At 39.2% G+C, this 17,751-nt stretch overlaps 1 protein-coding gene across 2 annotated transcripts in view; it reads left to right on the top strand.

The window, feature by feature from the left end:
• The window catches only part of CD109 (CD109 molecule), a 136,832-nt gene that overhangs the window by 46,703 nt on the left and 72,378 nt on the right, over positions 1–17,751 (top strand). For both annotated transcript variants that reach the window (XM_059400144.1, XM_059400145.1), the window contains exons 6-7: positions 11,814–11,853; positions 14,552–14,636. In XM_059400144.1, the coding sequence (XP_059256127.1) occupies positions 11,814–11,853; positions 14,552–14,636 (125 nt within the window). The remainder of the gene's footprint in view (positions 1–11,813; positions 11,854–14,551; positions 14,637–17,751) is intronic.

The following is a 17,751-nucleotide window of genomic DNA, read 5'->3' as shown; positions in this document are numbered from 1 at the left end:
ATGGTCGACATAAGGCCCTGCTACGGACTACTTTTCCAGCCTCATCTTCAGAGGTCATAATTTCCTATAAATTTAATTCACAGCTTTTATCATTGTCTATAATTATATATTCATGTGTGTGATTATTTGATTAATATCTTCTTTCTACCAGATTAGAAGCCTCATCCTATGCAAGTGTATCTCCGTCACTGTACACAATGCTAAGTGTACTTAGGTGCGTGACTTCTCTGTTGTCTCGTGGATGAATGAATACTTTTGCTCTGTTTGGGCTGCAGTTCTTCTCTCTGAATCAGCAGCTCTGGGGTGGGAATGGGGCATCTCTGCTTCTTGAATCTACCACAGTTGATCCTGATGCCTGGGGCTGAAAACCCCGGGAGGAATATGTTGCAACTACAGTGTGACCACAGATGTTTAGACTCTCAACAGGAAAAGCAAGGATCATGTGGATGTTAACCAACGTTTTCGTTCTTTCACACATCTGTCATTTCTCCCAGTAGGTCAGTATCCACTGACACTTTCATGGATGGTATTTTCACTGTGATTTCTTGATAGTTTTTAAGTTCTTTGCTAATTTTGTGGTAAAAATGAACGAGGGAAAAAGATGAGATACTACACAATTGCTGTTCTGTTAAGTGTTATGATAAAGCATAGGAAAATTAATAAGCATCTGCATAAAACTAAAAATACGGAATTTTCCTATTATGTGTATGGTGGGAAGAAACACTTCAGTAAACATCTAAAGACGATAAGACACAGGCCCTACTATGAAGGAGCTTAGAGTCAGGGAAGTCTTCATGTAATAAATGCAGAGCATTAGATTGGGAGTTATGGGACATGGGGCCTTATGCTGTAGTCAAGGGACTGTGGACAGGTGGTGTCAGCCATGGATCTGTTTCCTCAGCTGAAAATAAGTCCTGTTAAAAAAAAAAAAGTCCTCTTGGGGCAGAGGACTTGTAAGCCTCTTCATGCCATTAAAATTCTGTGCTTCAACTACGTGGAGGTAGATGACACTCCAGAAGTCAGATGGGGACCATGGAGGTAGCGGTGGCTTGAGGATTGGGGCTGGGTGAGTTGGGAGCAGACACTTGCCTGGAGTGGAGGTCCTGCAGGGAGTAATAGTCAAAGAGGACTGTGAGAAGAGTGTGTGGGTTGAGGTGTGGAACATATTGGATATCAGGCTCATGTTTTAGATTTCATTCTGTGCATGGGAGGAGGGGAGCTCTAAAAACTTGATTTTACTTTGAGTGTTAATGTTATGAATTTCATGTAAGCCTTCTGAGGACAAGGAAAGCAAAAATTATGTGTGAATGAGTCTCTATTATAAAAGATAGAAAAATTACACTTTTATTATTTCCTCTAATTATACAAGTAATGCATGCTCAATATAAAAACACTGAAATATGAGGTGCCTGGTGGCTCAGTGGTTAAAGCTTCTGCCTTTGGCTCAGGTCATGATCCCGGGGTCTTGGGATCAAGCCCCGCATCGGGTTCTCTGCTCAGCAGGGAGCCTGCTTCCTCCTCTCTCTTTGCCTACTTGTGATCTATGCCTATCAAATAAATAAATAAAATCTTTAAACAAACAAACAAACAAAAACAAACACCGAAATAATAATTATGCAGTGGACAGAATGACGTGCTTACGAGAAACCCCTGGACGAAAAAATATGTCATCATTATTTGTTGTCTTGTTGACGTCTGTAGTATAACATGATTGCAGTAGTATTTTAGGAAGATGGCAGCACGTGGAGGTGATTAAAAGGAGAGGAGCTGAAGGCAGGGAGAGGGCCAGGGGCTTAGTATCATTGCTTTGCAAATACAGCCTATATACCCTACCTTCTGTGTTAGGTGGTAGTAGTCTAGTCTGAAGGTAACAGAGGGTTGCTCTAGGGGAGCAGCATGAACTCAAGAAGAATGGGTGAATTTAAGAGACACTTGAAAGGATGATTCATCAGGTTTAGGTACTAATTGGATCGTGATTGTGAAAGGGAGAAAGAGAAGTAAAAGGTGTTAAGTTAACTAAAGAAACCATTAGACGGATGTGGTTCTGTTCCCATGGTGGACTACTTAAGCAAACTAGAATCTAAGTCTCCAAATCCCTCAAGGTTACGAAATCAAAATGCTAGGGATAACCAGTCACAAACAACCAAAGAAGCTTCAAGCTACAGCCAGTCAATACTTTCCTTACTTTGCTTCCATCTTTTCTCTGTGAAAGTTTCTCCCTGAGCTTCTGTTGGTAGAGGATGCCTGACCCCTTGCGGTTCAGAACTGCCCACTGCCACTCAATTTTTGTGCACATAAACTCTTTAAAATCTTTAATGTGCCTCAGCTTACCTTTTGATGAGTTGACTCTGGAATTTCAAGGGTGATCTCTGGGAGAATCATCTGTTACAAGGGAAGTCAGGGCCAGAAGCTTGGTTTCGGGGAGAGAGGGGGCAAGCTGATCAGAGGGAAATCACTACATTTAGCAGCTAAACGGAGGAGCCACCCAGAGCACGGGAACGAACAACCAGGTTTGGAATGACAAAACCCAGAGTGCAGGCACAGAGCAGAGGAGACGGGATTCAGAGAGGGTGGCCACAGAGTTAGGTGCTGCACAGGCCTCCAGGAGAACCCAGCCTAAGAGAGAGGCCATGGGCAATTAGCAGCCATCACTGAGTGAGCACCCTTCCAGACCAGTGACATGGAAGAGGCAGAGTCCAGGTGACAATAAAGAGTATAGACAGCTCATTTAAAACTTTTGTTTCTAAGGAGAGAATTAATATAGTATGCTGTGGGCACAGCAACAAAAACACCATGTGATTTTGTTCATATTATGGTAAAGTAGACATTTGTGGAAGAGTCGAGAAATCTAACCATACGGTTCTAGTGGAAAACTAGGAGTCCAAATTGTTGATACCTTCTGCAACCCCAGCCTTTCTTAACATGGACAGGTGGCCAGTTTGGGATGTCCAGTTATTTGTGTGGGACTCTGACATTGAACATGTATAACTGAAAGGTACAATACGAAAACCACAGCATTATTCTTTTGCCATTTAGTCTTGTTCTTTGGGAACAATTCTTCCCTATTACTTGTTGAAATGTAGGCCAAATCCCACCATTTTCCTGGTTATTTTTTGGTAATAAAGGTTTTGTCATTTTTGGTTATATTTACACACAAAGAAGAGTCTATGTTCAATAACTAATATGGCCAGTCCAATAAAGTCAAGTGCTGTCTTCTCCCAGTTTGGGTCTTCTCTGGTCTGGCTATCTCTCTCTGGCTCATTGCACTGTGTTTGATAACTCCAGGATTGAACAGGGTGGAGGGAAGAGAGGCAAGGGGTTAAAAAATCCTTACTTGAGACTTCAAGCTCTATTACAAACCTGTAATCATCAAAAGAGTATGCTAAACATACACTGTTAGTGGGAATGCAAGCTGATGCAGCCACTCTGGAAAACAGCACAGTTGTTCCTCAGAAAGTTGAAAACAGAGCTACGCTACAACCCGGCAATTGTACTACTGGGTATTTACCATAAAGATGCAAATGTTGTGATCTGAAGGGGCACCTGCCCCAGTATGTTTATAGCAGCAATGTCCACAGTGGCCAAACTATGGAAAGAACCTAGATGTCCATCGACAGATGAATGGATAAAGAAAATGTGGTGTATATATACAACGGAATAATATGCAGCCATCAAAAGAAATGAAATCTTGCCATTTGCAATGACCTGGATGGAACTAGAGGGTGTTATGCTGAGTGAAATAAGTCAATTAGAGAAAGACGATTATCATATGATCTCTCTGATATGAGGAATTTAGAGGCAGGGTAGAGGGTTTGGAGGGTAGGGAAGGAAAAAAATGAAACAGAATGAGATCGGGAGTGAGACAAACTGTAAGAGACTCTTACTCTCATAAAACAAACTGGAGGTTGCTGGGGGTTGGGAGGGTAGGGAGAGGGTGGTTGGGTTATGGACACTGGGGAGGGTATGTGCTATGGTGAGTGCTGTGAAATGTGTAAGCCTGATGATTCACAGACCTGTACCCCTGGGGCAAATAATACTTCACGTGTTAATGAAAATAATTTTTAAAAATCCCTACTTGATTTTTTAAATCATTTATTTATTTATTTATTTATTATTTATTTATTTTCAGCATAGCAGTATTCATTGTTTTTGCACCACACCTAGTGCTCCATGCAATCCGTGCCCTCTAGAATACCCACCACCTGGTACCCTAGCCTCCCACCCGCCGCTGCGTCAAACCCCTCAGATTGTTTTTCAGAGTCCATAGTCTCTCATGGTTCACCTCCCCTTCCAATTTCCCCCAACTCCCTTCTCTTCTCTAACTCCCCTTGTCCTCCATGCTATTTGTTATGCTCCAAAAATAAGTGAAACCATATGTAATTGACTCTCTCTGCTTGACTTATTTCACTCAGCATAATCTCTTCCAGTTCTATCCATGTTGCTACAAAAGTTGGGTATTCATCCTTTCTGATGGAGGCATAATACTCCATAGTGTATATATGGAGCACATCTTCCTTATCCATTCGTCCGTTGAAGGGCATCTTGGGTCTTTCCACAGTTTTGCAACCGTGGCCATTGCTGCTATAAAAATTGGGGTATTGATCAATTTGCCAATATATGTCCTACAGTTTAATATGGTTCAATGTCAATTATGAAAGAAATTGAAGAGGATACAAAGATAGGCTCATGGATTGGAAGAAAAAACATTGTTAAATGTCTATACTACCAAAGCAATCTACATAATCGTGGAATCTTGACCAAAATAGCACCAGCATTTTTCACAGAGCTGGAACAAACAATCCTAAAATGTCTCTGGAACCGCAAAAGACCACAAATAACCAAAGCATTCCTAAAAAAGAGAAACAAAACTGGAGGTATCATGATTCTGGACTTTGAGCTATATTACAAAGCTGTAGTAATCAAGACAGTAGGTGCTTGCACAAGGACAGACACATAGATCAAACAGATCAGAATAGAAAACCCAGAAATGGACCTACACTATATGGTCGACTAGTTTGAGACAAAGCAAGAAAGAATATCCAGTGGAAAAAGGGCAGTCTCTTCAACAAATGGTGTTGGGAAAACTGGATAGCTACATGCCGATAAATGAAACTGGACCACTTTCTTATACCATACACAAAAATAAATTCAGAATAGATGAAAGACCTAAATATGATACAGAAAACCATCAAAATCCTGGAGGAGCATAGGCAGCAACCTCTTTGACCTAGGCCGCAGCAACTTCTCATTTGACATGCTGCCAGAGGCAATGGAAACAAAAGCAAAAATGAACTGTTGGGACTTCATCAGATAAAAAGCTTCACAGAGAAGGAAACAGTCAGCAAAACTAAAAGGCAATCTACAGAATGGGAAAAGATATTTGGAAATGACATATCTGATAAAGGGTTAGTATCCAAAATCTATAAAGAACTTACCAACTGAAAACCCAAAAAACAAATAACCCAGTCAGGAAATGGGCAGAAGACATGAATAGACATTTTTCCAAAGAAGACACCCAGATGGCCAACAGACACATGAAACGATGCTTAAAATCACTCATCATCAGGAAATACAAATCAAAGCCACGATGAGATACCACCTCACACCAGTGAGAATGGCTAAAATTAACAACATAGGAAAAAACAGATGTTGGTGAGGATGTAGATAAAGGGAAACACTCATATTGTTGGTGGGATTGCAAACTGGGGCAGGCACTCTGGAAAACAGCATGGGGGTTCCTCAAAAAGTTAAAAATAGAATTACCCTGTGATCCAGTAATTGCACTACAAGGTATTTACCCAAAGATACAAAAATACAGATTCAAAGGATACATGCACCCCAATGTTTATAGCAGCATTTAACACAGTAGATAAACTGGGGAAAGAGCACAAAATGTCCATCTACTGATCAACGGATACAGAAGATGTGGTTATTCATATATCTACACGTGTGTGTGTGTGTGTGTGTGTGTGTGTGTGTGTGTGTGTATTACTCAGCCATCATAAAGAATGAAATCTTTTGATTTGCAACGATGTGGATAGAGCTAGAGGGTATTATGCTAAGTGAGATATGTGAGTCAGAGAAAGACAAATACCAGATGAATTTAGGAAACAAAACAGCTGAACATATGGGAAGAAGGGGGAAGAGAGAGAGGGAAACAAACCATTAGAGAGTCTTTTTTTTTTTTTTTTAAGATTTTATTTATTTATTTGTCAGAGAGCGAGCGAGAGCGAGCACAGGCAGACAAAGTGGAAGGCAGAGTCAGAGGGAGAAGCAGGTTCCCTGCGGAGCAAGGAGCCCGATGTGGGACTCAATCCCAGGACGCTGGGATCATGACCTGAGTCGAAGGCAGCTGCTTAACCAACTGAGCCACCCAGGCATCCCACCATTAGAGAGTCTTAATGATACAGAACAAACTGAGGGTTGATGGAGGGTGTGGGTGGGGGATGGGCTAAATGGGTGATGGACATTAAGGAGGACACTTGTGATGAGCAGTGGGTGTTGTATATCAGTGGTGAATCACTAAATTCTATTCCTGAGACCAATATCACACTGTATATTAGCTAACTAGAATTTAAATTAAAAAAGTAGAAAAAATATGGTTCAACGTCGTACTGTTGTCATCTGGCATTAGTGTTCTTAGGGCTTGGCAGGCATTAAAAACTAACACTTTCCTTCATCAGACTCTTCTGTGGGCTCTTTGGAGCTCCCCTGCCATTGCTGGGAGGCTTCGCATTCAGTGTCTTTGATGGTTTTGAACCCGTCTCCTCCTCTGGCAGCTCTCAACTTTGTCTTCAGCACCTGGACATCTATAGGATACCTCTAGCTTCCCCCCCCCCCCAGAGGTGCTCCCCATCTGGAAGGTGTTTTTGATCAGGAAAGAAGACAGCCCCATGCTGACTCTCTCTCTCTCTCTCTTTTTTTTTTTTTTTTTTGCATTTCTAGTTGAGGGAAATTGCTTATCCTTTCTTAGCCTCTTGCAAGTCCAGAGGCACAGGCCACTCCAAGTACAGCACTGCGTCTTGGCTTAGCTGTCTGTACAGCTGGCCAATACCAGTATTTTGCTCTTAGATTGTCCAGGCATGTCAAGTGCCTGCCTACAGCCACTGATGTGTGAAAGCACATCAAAAGCTTTCTCCCAAAATTCCTTTCTAGTTTATTTCCATCTTGACCTTTTTGGTTAGGAGTTGCAAAACGAGTTTTTGGAAACCTCCTTTGTAAGTCCTGTGGGCTAGCTTACACCTGGCTTGGGAATGTGGATGTAGTTGGCATCTGTGGTCTTGGGGGACAGAGCCAAAACTGAGTTTGAAATAATTCCGTATTTGTTATGTGTGGATTTAAAAAAGCTCAGTGTGTTTCTTCATCTTTAAATACAAATTAAATCCAGACACGGAGATTAGTGCTGAAGCAGACTTTTGGGAAATTGAAACGATCATGAATGAACATCAATGTGCGAGCAAAAATCCACTCAGCACCTTTAGTTCTGTTTCTAGCATTTCTTTTTATTCCAGAAGCAAGAATTAAAAGTTGCTGACCTGCATTTTACCATATATATATTTTAAAAGGTCATGTAGCATGTCATATTCCTTCAAGTTATTAAAAATAGGAATTCTCTCAAGAGTTGCATGGCTTTGTGGCTAGAGAAGAGAAAGTCTGTAGCTGGAATAGATGATTTTAGCAATTCACATGTCTTTAATCTGCATCCAGTCATAGCATATTTTTTAGGAACTAGTAAAAGTAGTGTATTTTCTCTTTTCTCTTTCATTTGACTGATGTTTTGAACATATACCGTCCCAATGAACTGTTGGTTTAGGGATGAGGGGAATAAAGACATTGCAGAGATTACTGAGAATACTTCCTGGTTTGTCTTCTCCATTTCTCCTTTAGAATTTGTTTTGAAAGTCTAGTTGGGTGCCTGGGTGGCTCAGTGGGTTAAGCTGCCTTTGGGGTCATGATCTCAGGGTCCTGGGATCGAGTCCCTCATCGGGCTCTCTGCTCTGCAGGGAACCTGCTTCTCTCTCTCTCTCTCTGCCTGCCTCTCTGCTACTTGTGATCTCTCTCTGTCATATAAATAAATGAAATCTTTAAAAAAAAAAAAAAAGGGGTGTTTGGGTGGCTCAGTGGGTTAAAGCCTCTGCCTTCGGCTCAGGTCATGATCTTAGGGTCCTGGGATAGAGTCCCGCATCGGGCTCTCTGCTCTGCAGGGAGCCTGCTTCCTCCCTTTTCTCTCTGCCTGCCTCTCTGCCTACTTGTGATCTCTGTCTGTCAAATAAATAAATAAATAAAATCTTAAAAAAAAAAAAAAAGGCTCGTTGAGACAGGCTTCCATCTCATACGAATCAAGGGGGAATGTATGTGGTAAGAGCAGGCTTTGTGAGGGAGCACTTTCCCCATGGAAGAGTGACCACCTGGGACAAGCAGAACTGAGAGGATGTTGATGAGTCATGTATTCTTGCCCCTGGAAAGGGGTTGGCCTGCAAGACATGCTGCTCAAGTATTTACTCATTCAGGTCAGCCTTCTTCTCCTGTTGCTGGCAGAGTGAATGAGCACAAACCATATTTGATGAGCTGGAATAAACATGAAAACTCATGTTGAGGCAGGTTGTTTCTGTGGAACTGAAGGAAGATTGTTGAGCCAATGAAATCATGCTTCCTACAAAAGCGCTGTATTTTTTTTCCCTTTTTCTTTCTTCTCCATTGTTCTAGCTAAGGTTAATCAGTTTAGTTCAGCTAGAGTTGACATAGAACAGTTTGGAAATACATTTTATTTTTTAGATCAGGGTTAAGCAAGCTATGGCCTAATGGCCAAATCCAGCCCAACAGCTACATCTGTTTTTGTAAATAAAGTTTTATTGGAACACACTCAGTCTCATTTACCTCTTGTCTCAAAGCAGAGTCGAGTGGTTGCAGCAGGAACCATATGGGCTTGAAAAGCCTAAAATATTTACTATCTAGCCTTTTATGGAAAAACTTCACAAATACCTGTTCAGGCTTATGAAAGTACTCAGTATCAATATTTTATGCTTATATATGACAAATTGCTATTAATTCTCTGATTTATTATTAGTTTCAAGTATTTCAATATCTTATATCAGTCCTGATGATAGGTTTTGTAAACATATTTAATAAAAATCACTAAACTCATTGTGGGAATTGGTATGACCCGATTGCCTAATGGATAATATGTTGGAAATTACAAAACTCATTTCTGCTTTTGAAACCCCTTGGAAAGTAAAAGAATTTATTTCTTGATTTGCATTTCACCACTTATAAACACCCTGGGAAAACCTCATCCAGGACAAAGCATCCTGTCAGCGCTCAGTTACAAAATGATTTCGTGATTTACTGGAACAATTTAAACTGACAGTGAAAAGAAGCACTTCTTTGCTGCCTATTAGTGTTGTATGCAGTTGGCGTCTTCTACTCTTTGACATTTATATTCCTTCCAAGTACAGGGCAGAGAATTAAGGTTACTCTGTGGGCCATTTGCCAAACGTCCATGTCTCTTCAAGGTTGTCTGATTCTTCTCATGAGAAGGTTATTTCAATTTCTGGTAGGAGATGTTGTATGATAATTGAGGCCAAGCTGAGGAGCCCTGTAAGAACCAGCCTGCAGTCAAGAATCCTTTTGTTCATTTGTTTATGCATACATTCATTCAACAAACATTGAAGGCATGCTTCATTAGGTGCTGGGTCCCCACTGATTTCATGGTCTGTTCTAGGATATGGATACAAAGCAGATAATTATAATATATTGTGTTAAGTACAATAATTGAGTTATACATGAGTTATTATGGGAGGGAATGGTATCTAACTCAGTAGGGGGAAAGGCACATAAGAGAAGGTCCCTGGGTGAGGCTAAATCCTGTTAAAGAAGTCCAACACATTCTGTAGGATGTTCAGGAGGAGATGTACAGAAAGTGGACTTGAGTCTGCATCTCTGGGCTGAGGTATGGGTCAGAGATAAAGATTTAGGAGTCTTGAGTATAGAGATGGCAGTTAAAACCAGGAGAGTTGATGAGCTCACTTAAGGGTCTGAAGAATGGGAAGAGCCTCAGGCTCGGGGTCGGTAGGGCCCACATTTTGGGAGCAGAAAAAGAGGATCACTAAAGAAACAAGAAAGTAGTCAGAAAGATACTTGGGAGTATCAGGAGAACAAAAGAGCTGAAAATGTTTATAGACCGAATGAAAGAGGAGATAGTAAACAGAGAGATGGAAAATCAGGAGTTATCAGGGATGATGAATAATGCAGGAAGCACGAAAGGAGAATTCATTGCAAATGTAATTCATATAACTACGTATCTGTTAAATAATTTCCGAAAACTTGGTTTCAAGGCTGTTGTTTAATGTAGGCCCAAACGAATTAGTTGATTTCCTGCATTTGTCAAATCTACTACTATATACCTAACACATATTGATTGAGTGCTTTTTTGGTATTAGACACTCTTAGGCTGGCAGCTCAAGGGATAAACTATGAGGGGTAAAAATGTCAAGCAAGGACCTGGCCCTCAAAGAACTTGCGGCAAGATAAACTACATCCCTAAATATTTATGATACACTTTTTACAGGGTGCGAAGGGAAAGAAGGAAGAACTGAAGAGCATGGAGGCTCAGAGTGCTGAGATTGCTCTTAAGTTGGGGATTCGGGGAAGCAGTAATTTTTGAGCTAAGTCTTGGAAGATGAGTAGGGATGGAAGTAATGTGTAGGTCAAGCTTAGGGGAGAGTAGGAGCCAAAGCACAGTGCATGAAACTGGAAACAAATTAGAATTTATAAAGGAACCTAATATAGGTAATTTGTAACATTCCTATATAGGACATGAAAACAATTTAAGATAGAAGCCACAAATGTAGATTCTTATGACTATGATCAACACAATTTCTTTGGGATCTACTTTAAATGACATCATCGAGATCAAGTTTTAGACAATTATTTTGTTGGTATATAAGCAGTTACCTTTGTTTCGTACTTTGATTGTACTCTATCCTTTTAGGATTAAAAATAACTTGTTCAGTTGATTTAGATTAACAAAGGATGATTTAAAAACCAATATTCTGTAGCTGGATCTGTGTAGTTGCTTTGATAAACATAGGGAATCAGATTTAGAATACAAATTTTATTGGTGGAACTACTTAGTGATATCAAAGAAGTTCTAGTTAATGTTACTTATGGACTTAGGGTGGACAGAAATATGGGAAACTAGAAAAAATGATATAACAAGAGGCCACATATTTTCTCGTTGATCTTGGAAAAGGAAACAGTTAACAATATTTGTTAAAATAGGGTAGAATATATTGTATTGTTTTAAGATCTGCACAAGAAAATGAAAGGTATAAGATGTTCGTCCAAGATGATTTTGTATTTTTGATTATGTATAAATACTTAAAATATGTGTAACTTTATTTTATCCATTGGTTTTTTTGAGAGTGATATTCAAAACAAATTTGAAGTCATAGTTTGGCATGTGGTATTCTTGCTTCATATATTTATAAAACATCTAATTTAATGTAGTTTTCATTTCACAAATGATGGAAGTCAAATTAAACAGTTTGTTCACATGACCTGCAGTGAAATATAGAGACAGGTCACCTTTTTATGTTAGTGAATTGACAAGAAACACTAAATGAAATCCCATAGGCTTCATGTCACGGATGACTAAGAGTAAACTTCTACAAGTTAAAATTAACTGTTTTGCTCATTAAATCATTATAAATGCAATTAAAAATAATTACCTAAATCTTTCTATGTAAGTAAGCAAGCAAAATAATTAAATAAGAACTCACATGTTTTCTTGTCTTTTTTTTTCTTCCCAATAGGACCAGACATATTATCAATCATTTCAGGTTTCAGAATATGGTAAGAGTTCTTCAATTTATTCTGAAAGAAAAAAATATTTGTTACTTTCCACAGAGATAAGAGAAATTTCCAAGAGATATGTTATTTAAAGTACAAATGCTAGTGAGGGTGAATTCCTGATGTTTCTTATAGGCCTACCTAAACACATTTTTCCTTTGTAAAAGATATAAAAGGTTATTATAAAGAAAAATATGTAGAACAGATCACCTGGAGTCCCATTATGTTGTCTCTCTTATGCATATTTTTTTTGTTTTTCTACTTCATTGTGATCTTAACATATTTTAGTTTTTGCAAGTTTTTAAAAAAGATTTTATTTATTTATTTGACAGGCAGAGATCACGAGTAGGCAGAGAGGCAGGCTGAGAGAGAGAGGGCAGCAGGCTCCCGCTGAGCAGAGAGCCCGATATGGGGCTCGATCCCACTACCCTGGGGTCATGACCTGAGCTGAAGGCAAGAGGCATTAACCCATGTTAAGAGGCATTAACCCATGTTATGTTTTTGACATAACAGTTATTTCCCCTATTTTTTATTTGGTTGCTTTGGTAAAGATGGTCTGTTTGACTTGGGCAAATCCTTTTCTTGCAGGAGTCACATTTATCTAACAGTTAGATATACATAGATAAAAATAGCATGGCCCAACTAGTTTGTTGGTGGATGGAGAGGAAGGAAAGATAAGACTAGGATCTCATTTGTTAGTATAGGATCTGACTATTCGTTATAATTTGGATAACTATTTTGAGGTTACACATGAACTTTTTCATTTGATTTGTGTCGCTTTTTGACACTGTGTCTCATTCAGGCAATAGAAATTCTGGAAAGTGGTTTGTTCACACCTCAGTGACTCAGAGTCCACATATCTCATACAGCACTGGTCACTCCTAAGTCTCATAATCCACGAGAATAGGGATCAGCAAATTTTAGGCTCTGTGGTCCTTATGTCTTTGTCATAACCACTCAGTGTTGCTATGGTTGTAGGAAGTAGCCGTCGACAATATGTAAGTAAATGTGGCTGTGACCCAATGAAATTTTATTTAGAGACACAGAAATGAAAGTTTCCTATAATTTTTACATGTCATAAAATATTCCCTTGATTTCCCCCCCAATGAATTAAAAATTTATGAACTCTTCTTAGCTCATGCTGGTTGTCATTTACTGACCCCTGATCTGGAACCGTGTTGTTCAAATTGGGGGTCACTTACCACATGTGGCTATTGAGTGCTTGAAGTATGACTAGTCCAAGTGGAAATGTGCTCTAAGTGGGTTAACGATCAGATTTTGAAAACTTAGTTAAAAAAAAAAAAAGAAAGGAAAATGGCTCATTAGTAGTAATTTTTTGTATTGAGCACATGTTGAAATGATAATATTTTAGGTATATGGCATCAAATAAAATACTACAAAAATTAATTTCACATGCTTCCTCTTACTTTTTAAATGTGGCTACTAGAAATTTAAAATCATACATGTGGCTCACATTTTATTTCTTTTGGATTACCCTGATCTAGAAGAAGGAATTGGAGGTGGCCAAGGTTTATCTAGGCTATTTTCATTTCATATAGAGGTGGTGCTGGGTGGTTATATGTTGTTGAATTGGATATGGTGGAGGTGGGGAACTGATTGCCAACCTATGAAGTTTGAGGAATGGACATTTGAATTCTTTGTTCTAAGGAAATTCCACCTCTGAGTGGATCATATGGCTTTCTTGGCCCGCCAGTCCTAGATTTGTCTAGGACTATCTTGACGTACTAATGGCCTTTGGCCTGGTCTGGAGCTGGAGGTTTGATCTATACTGTTGACGCATTGGCCTTCTTGACACTTCTCTTGTGTTAATTGAATGGTGGGGTGGTTCGTAATGAGACTGATCTATTTGTTGAGCTAGTGAAGTTTGAGAAAAAAATTTCTATAGACTGGAAGGATACAATATTTTTTTACTCTGGTGATATGCTTTATATCAAATAGTGTTCATATTTATAAAATATTTCACATCCTAATTATATAAATCTGACAAAGGAGGGATTTTTTTTTACTTTGAGATTGCCCTCAGAAATCACTGTCATGCAAGAAAAGCATCATTACTTTGTAGTCATATCTTAATGATTAACTCAGAAATCCTACTACACAACTTTCCCTTCATTGCATTCCATGACATTTAACTGTCCCCAGATTCTTTGATTGTCTCAAAGAATAAGGATTCTGTATGACTGCATACATGGTACCATGCAGACGGGGAGTCTTAGGGCCCTAGGATGTGCTTTTAGTAACCACACTGGAGAATGGTCCTAGGGAAAGGGCTGCTCTAGACACAACTATTTAACACCTAGCATGGGAGTATTTTAACAAGCAATAAGGGAGCACTAATGGGAGATGCCTGGTCTCCCACCATCCAGATGCCTTAGCATCTAGGATTCTGGATACAACACAGGTTCTACTGTTGAGAAACTTCCAGTGACACAAGTGTCCAGAGCAACTGGCCCCCACTGTCACTGTCTAGTCATCAGCCTCATAAGGGTTTCTCATTTTGGCTGAAATGAAGTGCTTTTCATCTATCTGTGTGTTAACGTGTCTTTGGAGTCTAAAGAATCCAAGTTCAAATAGTACCAATTGTTGACTTCTTTGGAACAACTTAGTCTTTATTTTGTTAAGTTAAAAATGATAGTAAAATAGATTCTTTGAGATATTTACGCTTGCTTCTCTTTTTCAGTACTACCCAAATTTGAAGTTACTTTGCAGACACCATTATATTGTTCTTTGAATTCTAGGAGCTTAAATGGTACTGTCACAGCAAAGTAAGTATCATTTTTTAAAAAATGGCTATATCCTGTTATAAAACTGACCAAGAGCTCATTATATACTCCATAATATTAGCACCATGTTCTGTTTATTAAAATACCACAATGAGCAGGAAACAAATATCTGTAATAACTAATTAAGCACGGAACTTGTCTGTACAGGTCTTTGTATCCACCTGCCTGCTTCCACGCTGATCCAATCCTGAAGTATTTCCCACAGACGAGGATCTTTCTGAGACTAGTCGGGGGATTTACATTATTGATTGTTCCAGATTGTATCTTTATCCCTCATTCAGCTGACATGGATCGAGGCTACTTAGGTCTTCTTCGATCTTAATTTTTTTCTGTCAGTAATGGAGATTGAATCTTGAGGGAGGAATTTGGTTGTCTTAATGCAATTAGCAAACAAGGAAGAAGTTCTCCCTCCTCATTGTTTCAGTGGATGAACACAGAGAGACTCCAGCCCATCCATATATAGGTGTATCATGGCGCTCATTATTTTGATCCGCTGGCTCGAACAGCAGAGGGTTTCATTTTGGGGCGGCAGAAAGCATCCCGAGAGTCCCAGCCTACCAGAGTTATTCCAGAACTGATCTTATGTAGCATTCATTTTTTTTTTAAAAAGATTTTATTTATTTATTTGACAGACAGAGATCACAAGTAGGCAGAGAGGCAGGCAGAGAGAGAGAGAGAGAGAGGGGAAGCAGGCTCCCTGCTGAGCAGAGAGCCCGATGTGGGGTTTGATCCCAGGACCCTGAGATCATGACCTGAGCCGAAGGCAGAGGCTTTAACCCACTGAGCCATCCAGGCGTCCTGTAGCTTTCATTTTTGATGTGTGACTAGCTGTGCTTTGGTTCCTGAAATTTATTTAGTTTCAGAATTTATTTGTAATGGCAGATAAATACTGGATTCCCTCTCACTGACTTCTCATCTTCTCTTGGTGAGGGTTTGTGACAGTGGCAAGTGACGGGCAGTCAGTCTCCTGGTGGAAGAAACCCACAGACAAAACGTTCTGAGGACTCCCGCTTCAGATTTTATTTGGAAAAACAAAACCAAAACAAAACACAAAAACCAACCCATGTGAAAATCCTGTGACACAAAGGCAAATATGTGTCTACAATTTATATACCAACTTAGTGTTCTTCCTGTGTTCAACCAAGAGGTGGCTTCTAATATGAATTTGGGTACTGTGGATGGATTTATGGTTTAGAAAACAAGTAAATGCCTGCATTTTACAAAATTATTATCCTGTCCTTGATCTTAGCTGAAGGCTAAGGATTCTGAGTTTTATTTTGAGTTCTTTGACGAGAGTTTTTAGAACAGTGAGTGCAAATCCACACAAACCATCAGCGTCCTTGTGGATTAGGTTGTGTGGAAACCTTCTTCGCTTCTGGTTTTTGGTTTTCAGGGCTATGCCAGGGATTCAGTACAATCACTTAGAACAGTGATTCTTGAGCTCTGGTAACTCTTCAGAAAGTTTTATATATAACTTTGGGGGGTGGGATGTGAGGATCCCCTGATACCCTCCTCCCTGCGGTAAGAATTCTTATAGGAGCATCTCTTTAGGTGCTAGAAGGGATGCTGCCAATTTAGGAGTTGCTTAGTTAAGCCAATTAGATTAAAAAAAAGAAAAAAGAACTCCTCTAGTTTCATCTGGATTCTCATTTGTTGAGCCTCTTTGAAATACCACTGTCTGAGAACAACATGGCCATTGTGATGGCCCCTGGTTTTTTTTTTTTTTTAGCATTCACCACATCCTACTCGCATCCTTTTCCTTAGGACGCCTGCAGTTAAGGTTCCGCAGAAGTAGAGCCAGTAGGAGATACATATTAAGAGGTTTTTGTCAGGAACGGGCTTACATGATTGTGGGGGGGCTGGCATACATTCACACTGAGGATATTCTTTACATCTTTGCAACAGATTAAGGAAATCTTTTGACCAGCAGAGTATTTTATCAGTCTATAAAAATTGGTGTAGACCTATTCTATAAATACTGTGTCCCGCAAAAAATCGAGATGTGTTGATGAAGATGATGATCCTATGAGTGGTTAATAAACAGTTTGGGCTTTTCTTTTGGTCATAGCCATCTGTCCATCAAGGCATGGTTAAGGTGAGGAACATTGCTGGGAATTTCCCAGAGAAGAAGGTTAACAGTCTCTTTTTGGCTTAGAAATCTTTTTTATTTTTATTTTTTTTAATTTTTAAAAGATTTTTATTTATTTATTTGACAAAGAGATCACAAGTAGGCAGAGAGAGAGGGGGAAGTAGGCTCCCCGCTGAGCAGAGAGCCTAATGCGGGACTCGATCCCAGGACCCCGAGATCATGACCTGAGCCAAAGGCAGAGGTTTAACCCACTGAGCCACCCAGGAGCCCCTAGATTAGAAATCTTTAACTGAGTTGAATAAAAATCTGCATTTATTTATTGGGTTTGATGTGAACATCTGCTCACTATTCCCACCTCATTAAAAGAAATAGTAGACTCTTCCCCACTGACCACAGAGGGTTCTAGAGGATTGTAAAGAAAATAACATAGCACACATCTAGTTATTTCTATATATTCTGCAGATAGTAAAGTTGAAAAACATATTTTTTAGGCTAAGATTTATTTAAGTGTATTTATTATTTGATAAATTGAGACATGTGTCTTTGAAATGACATGAAAAAAAGAGTGGGAGAAACATGAACTATAACTGGCCGGTTCAATTTTTTAGGTATCATTTTGTAAACCTTTGGTTATGGCTATTAAAAAAATCCTTGTTTTGTTAATGGCACTACCCTAGAATATGCTCCATTTGCTTTTTAAAATGTTGTCAAACTATTATTTTCTAAGTCATTAGTTTATTCCAAATGCTTCCCGACTTTAGGACAATAATTATCAGTATCCTTGTTTCATAATTATTATAATTAGCTTGAGGCAAAGAAGGCTAAATCTGCTTCACATTTAAACAAAAATAAAAAAATATTTGTATCTGAGAATACATTAAATGATGTCTGGATTTTCAAGCCCCCAGTACCTCATGTGATAGAACTCTTTTAAAATATAATGTTTTGGTAACCTTATGCATTTATTTAAGCTTTTAACAAGATGCAAGAACTGTTAAGTTTTGAGGA

This window comes from Mustela nigripes, chromosome 5, assembly GCF_022355385.1.
Source record: "Mustela nigripes isolate SB6536 chromosome 5, MUSNIG.SB6536, whole genome shotgun sequence".
In the NCBI taxonomy this organism is placed as follows: domain Eukaryota; kingdom Metazoa; phylum Chordata; class Mammalia; order Carnivora; family Mustelidae; genus Mustela; species Mustela nigripes.
The sequence above is the reverse complement of the archived record's forward strand: the minus strand, read 5'-3'. Positions and strand labels throughout refer to the sequence as shown.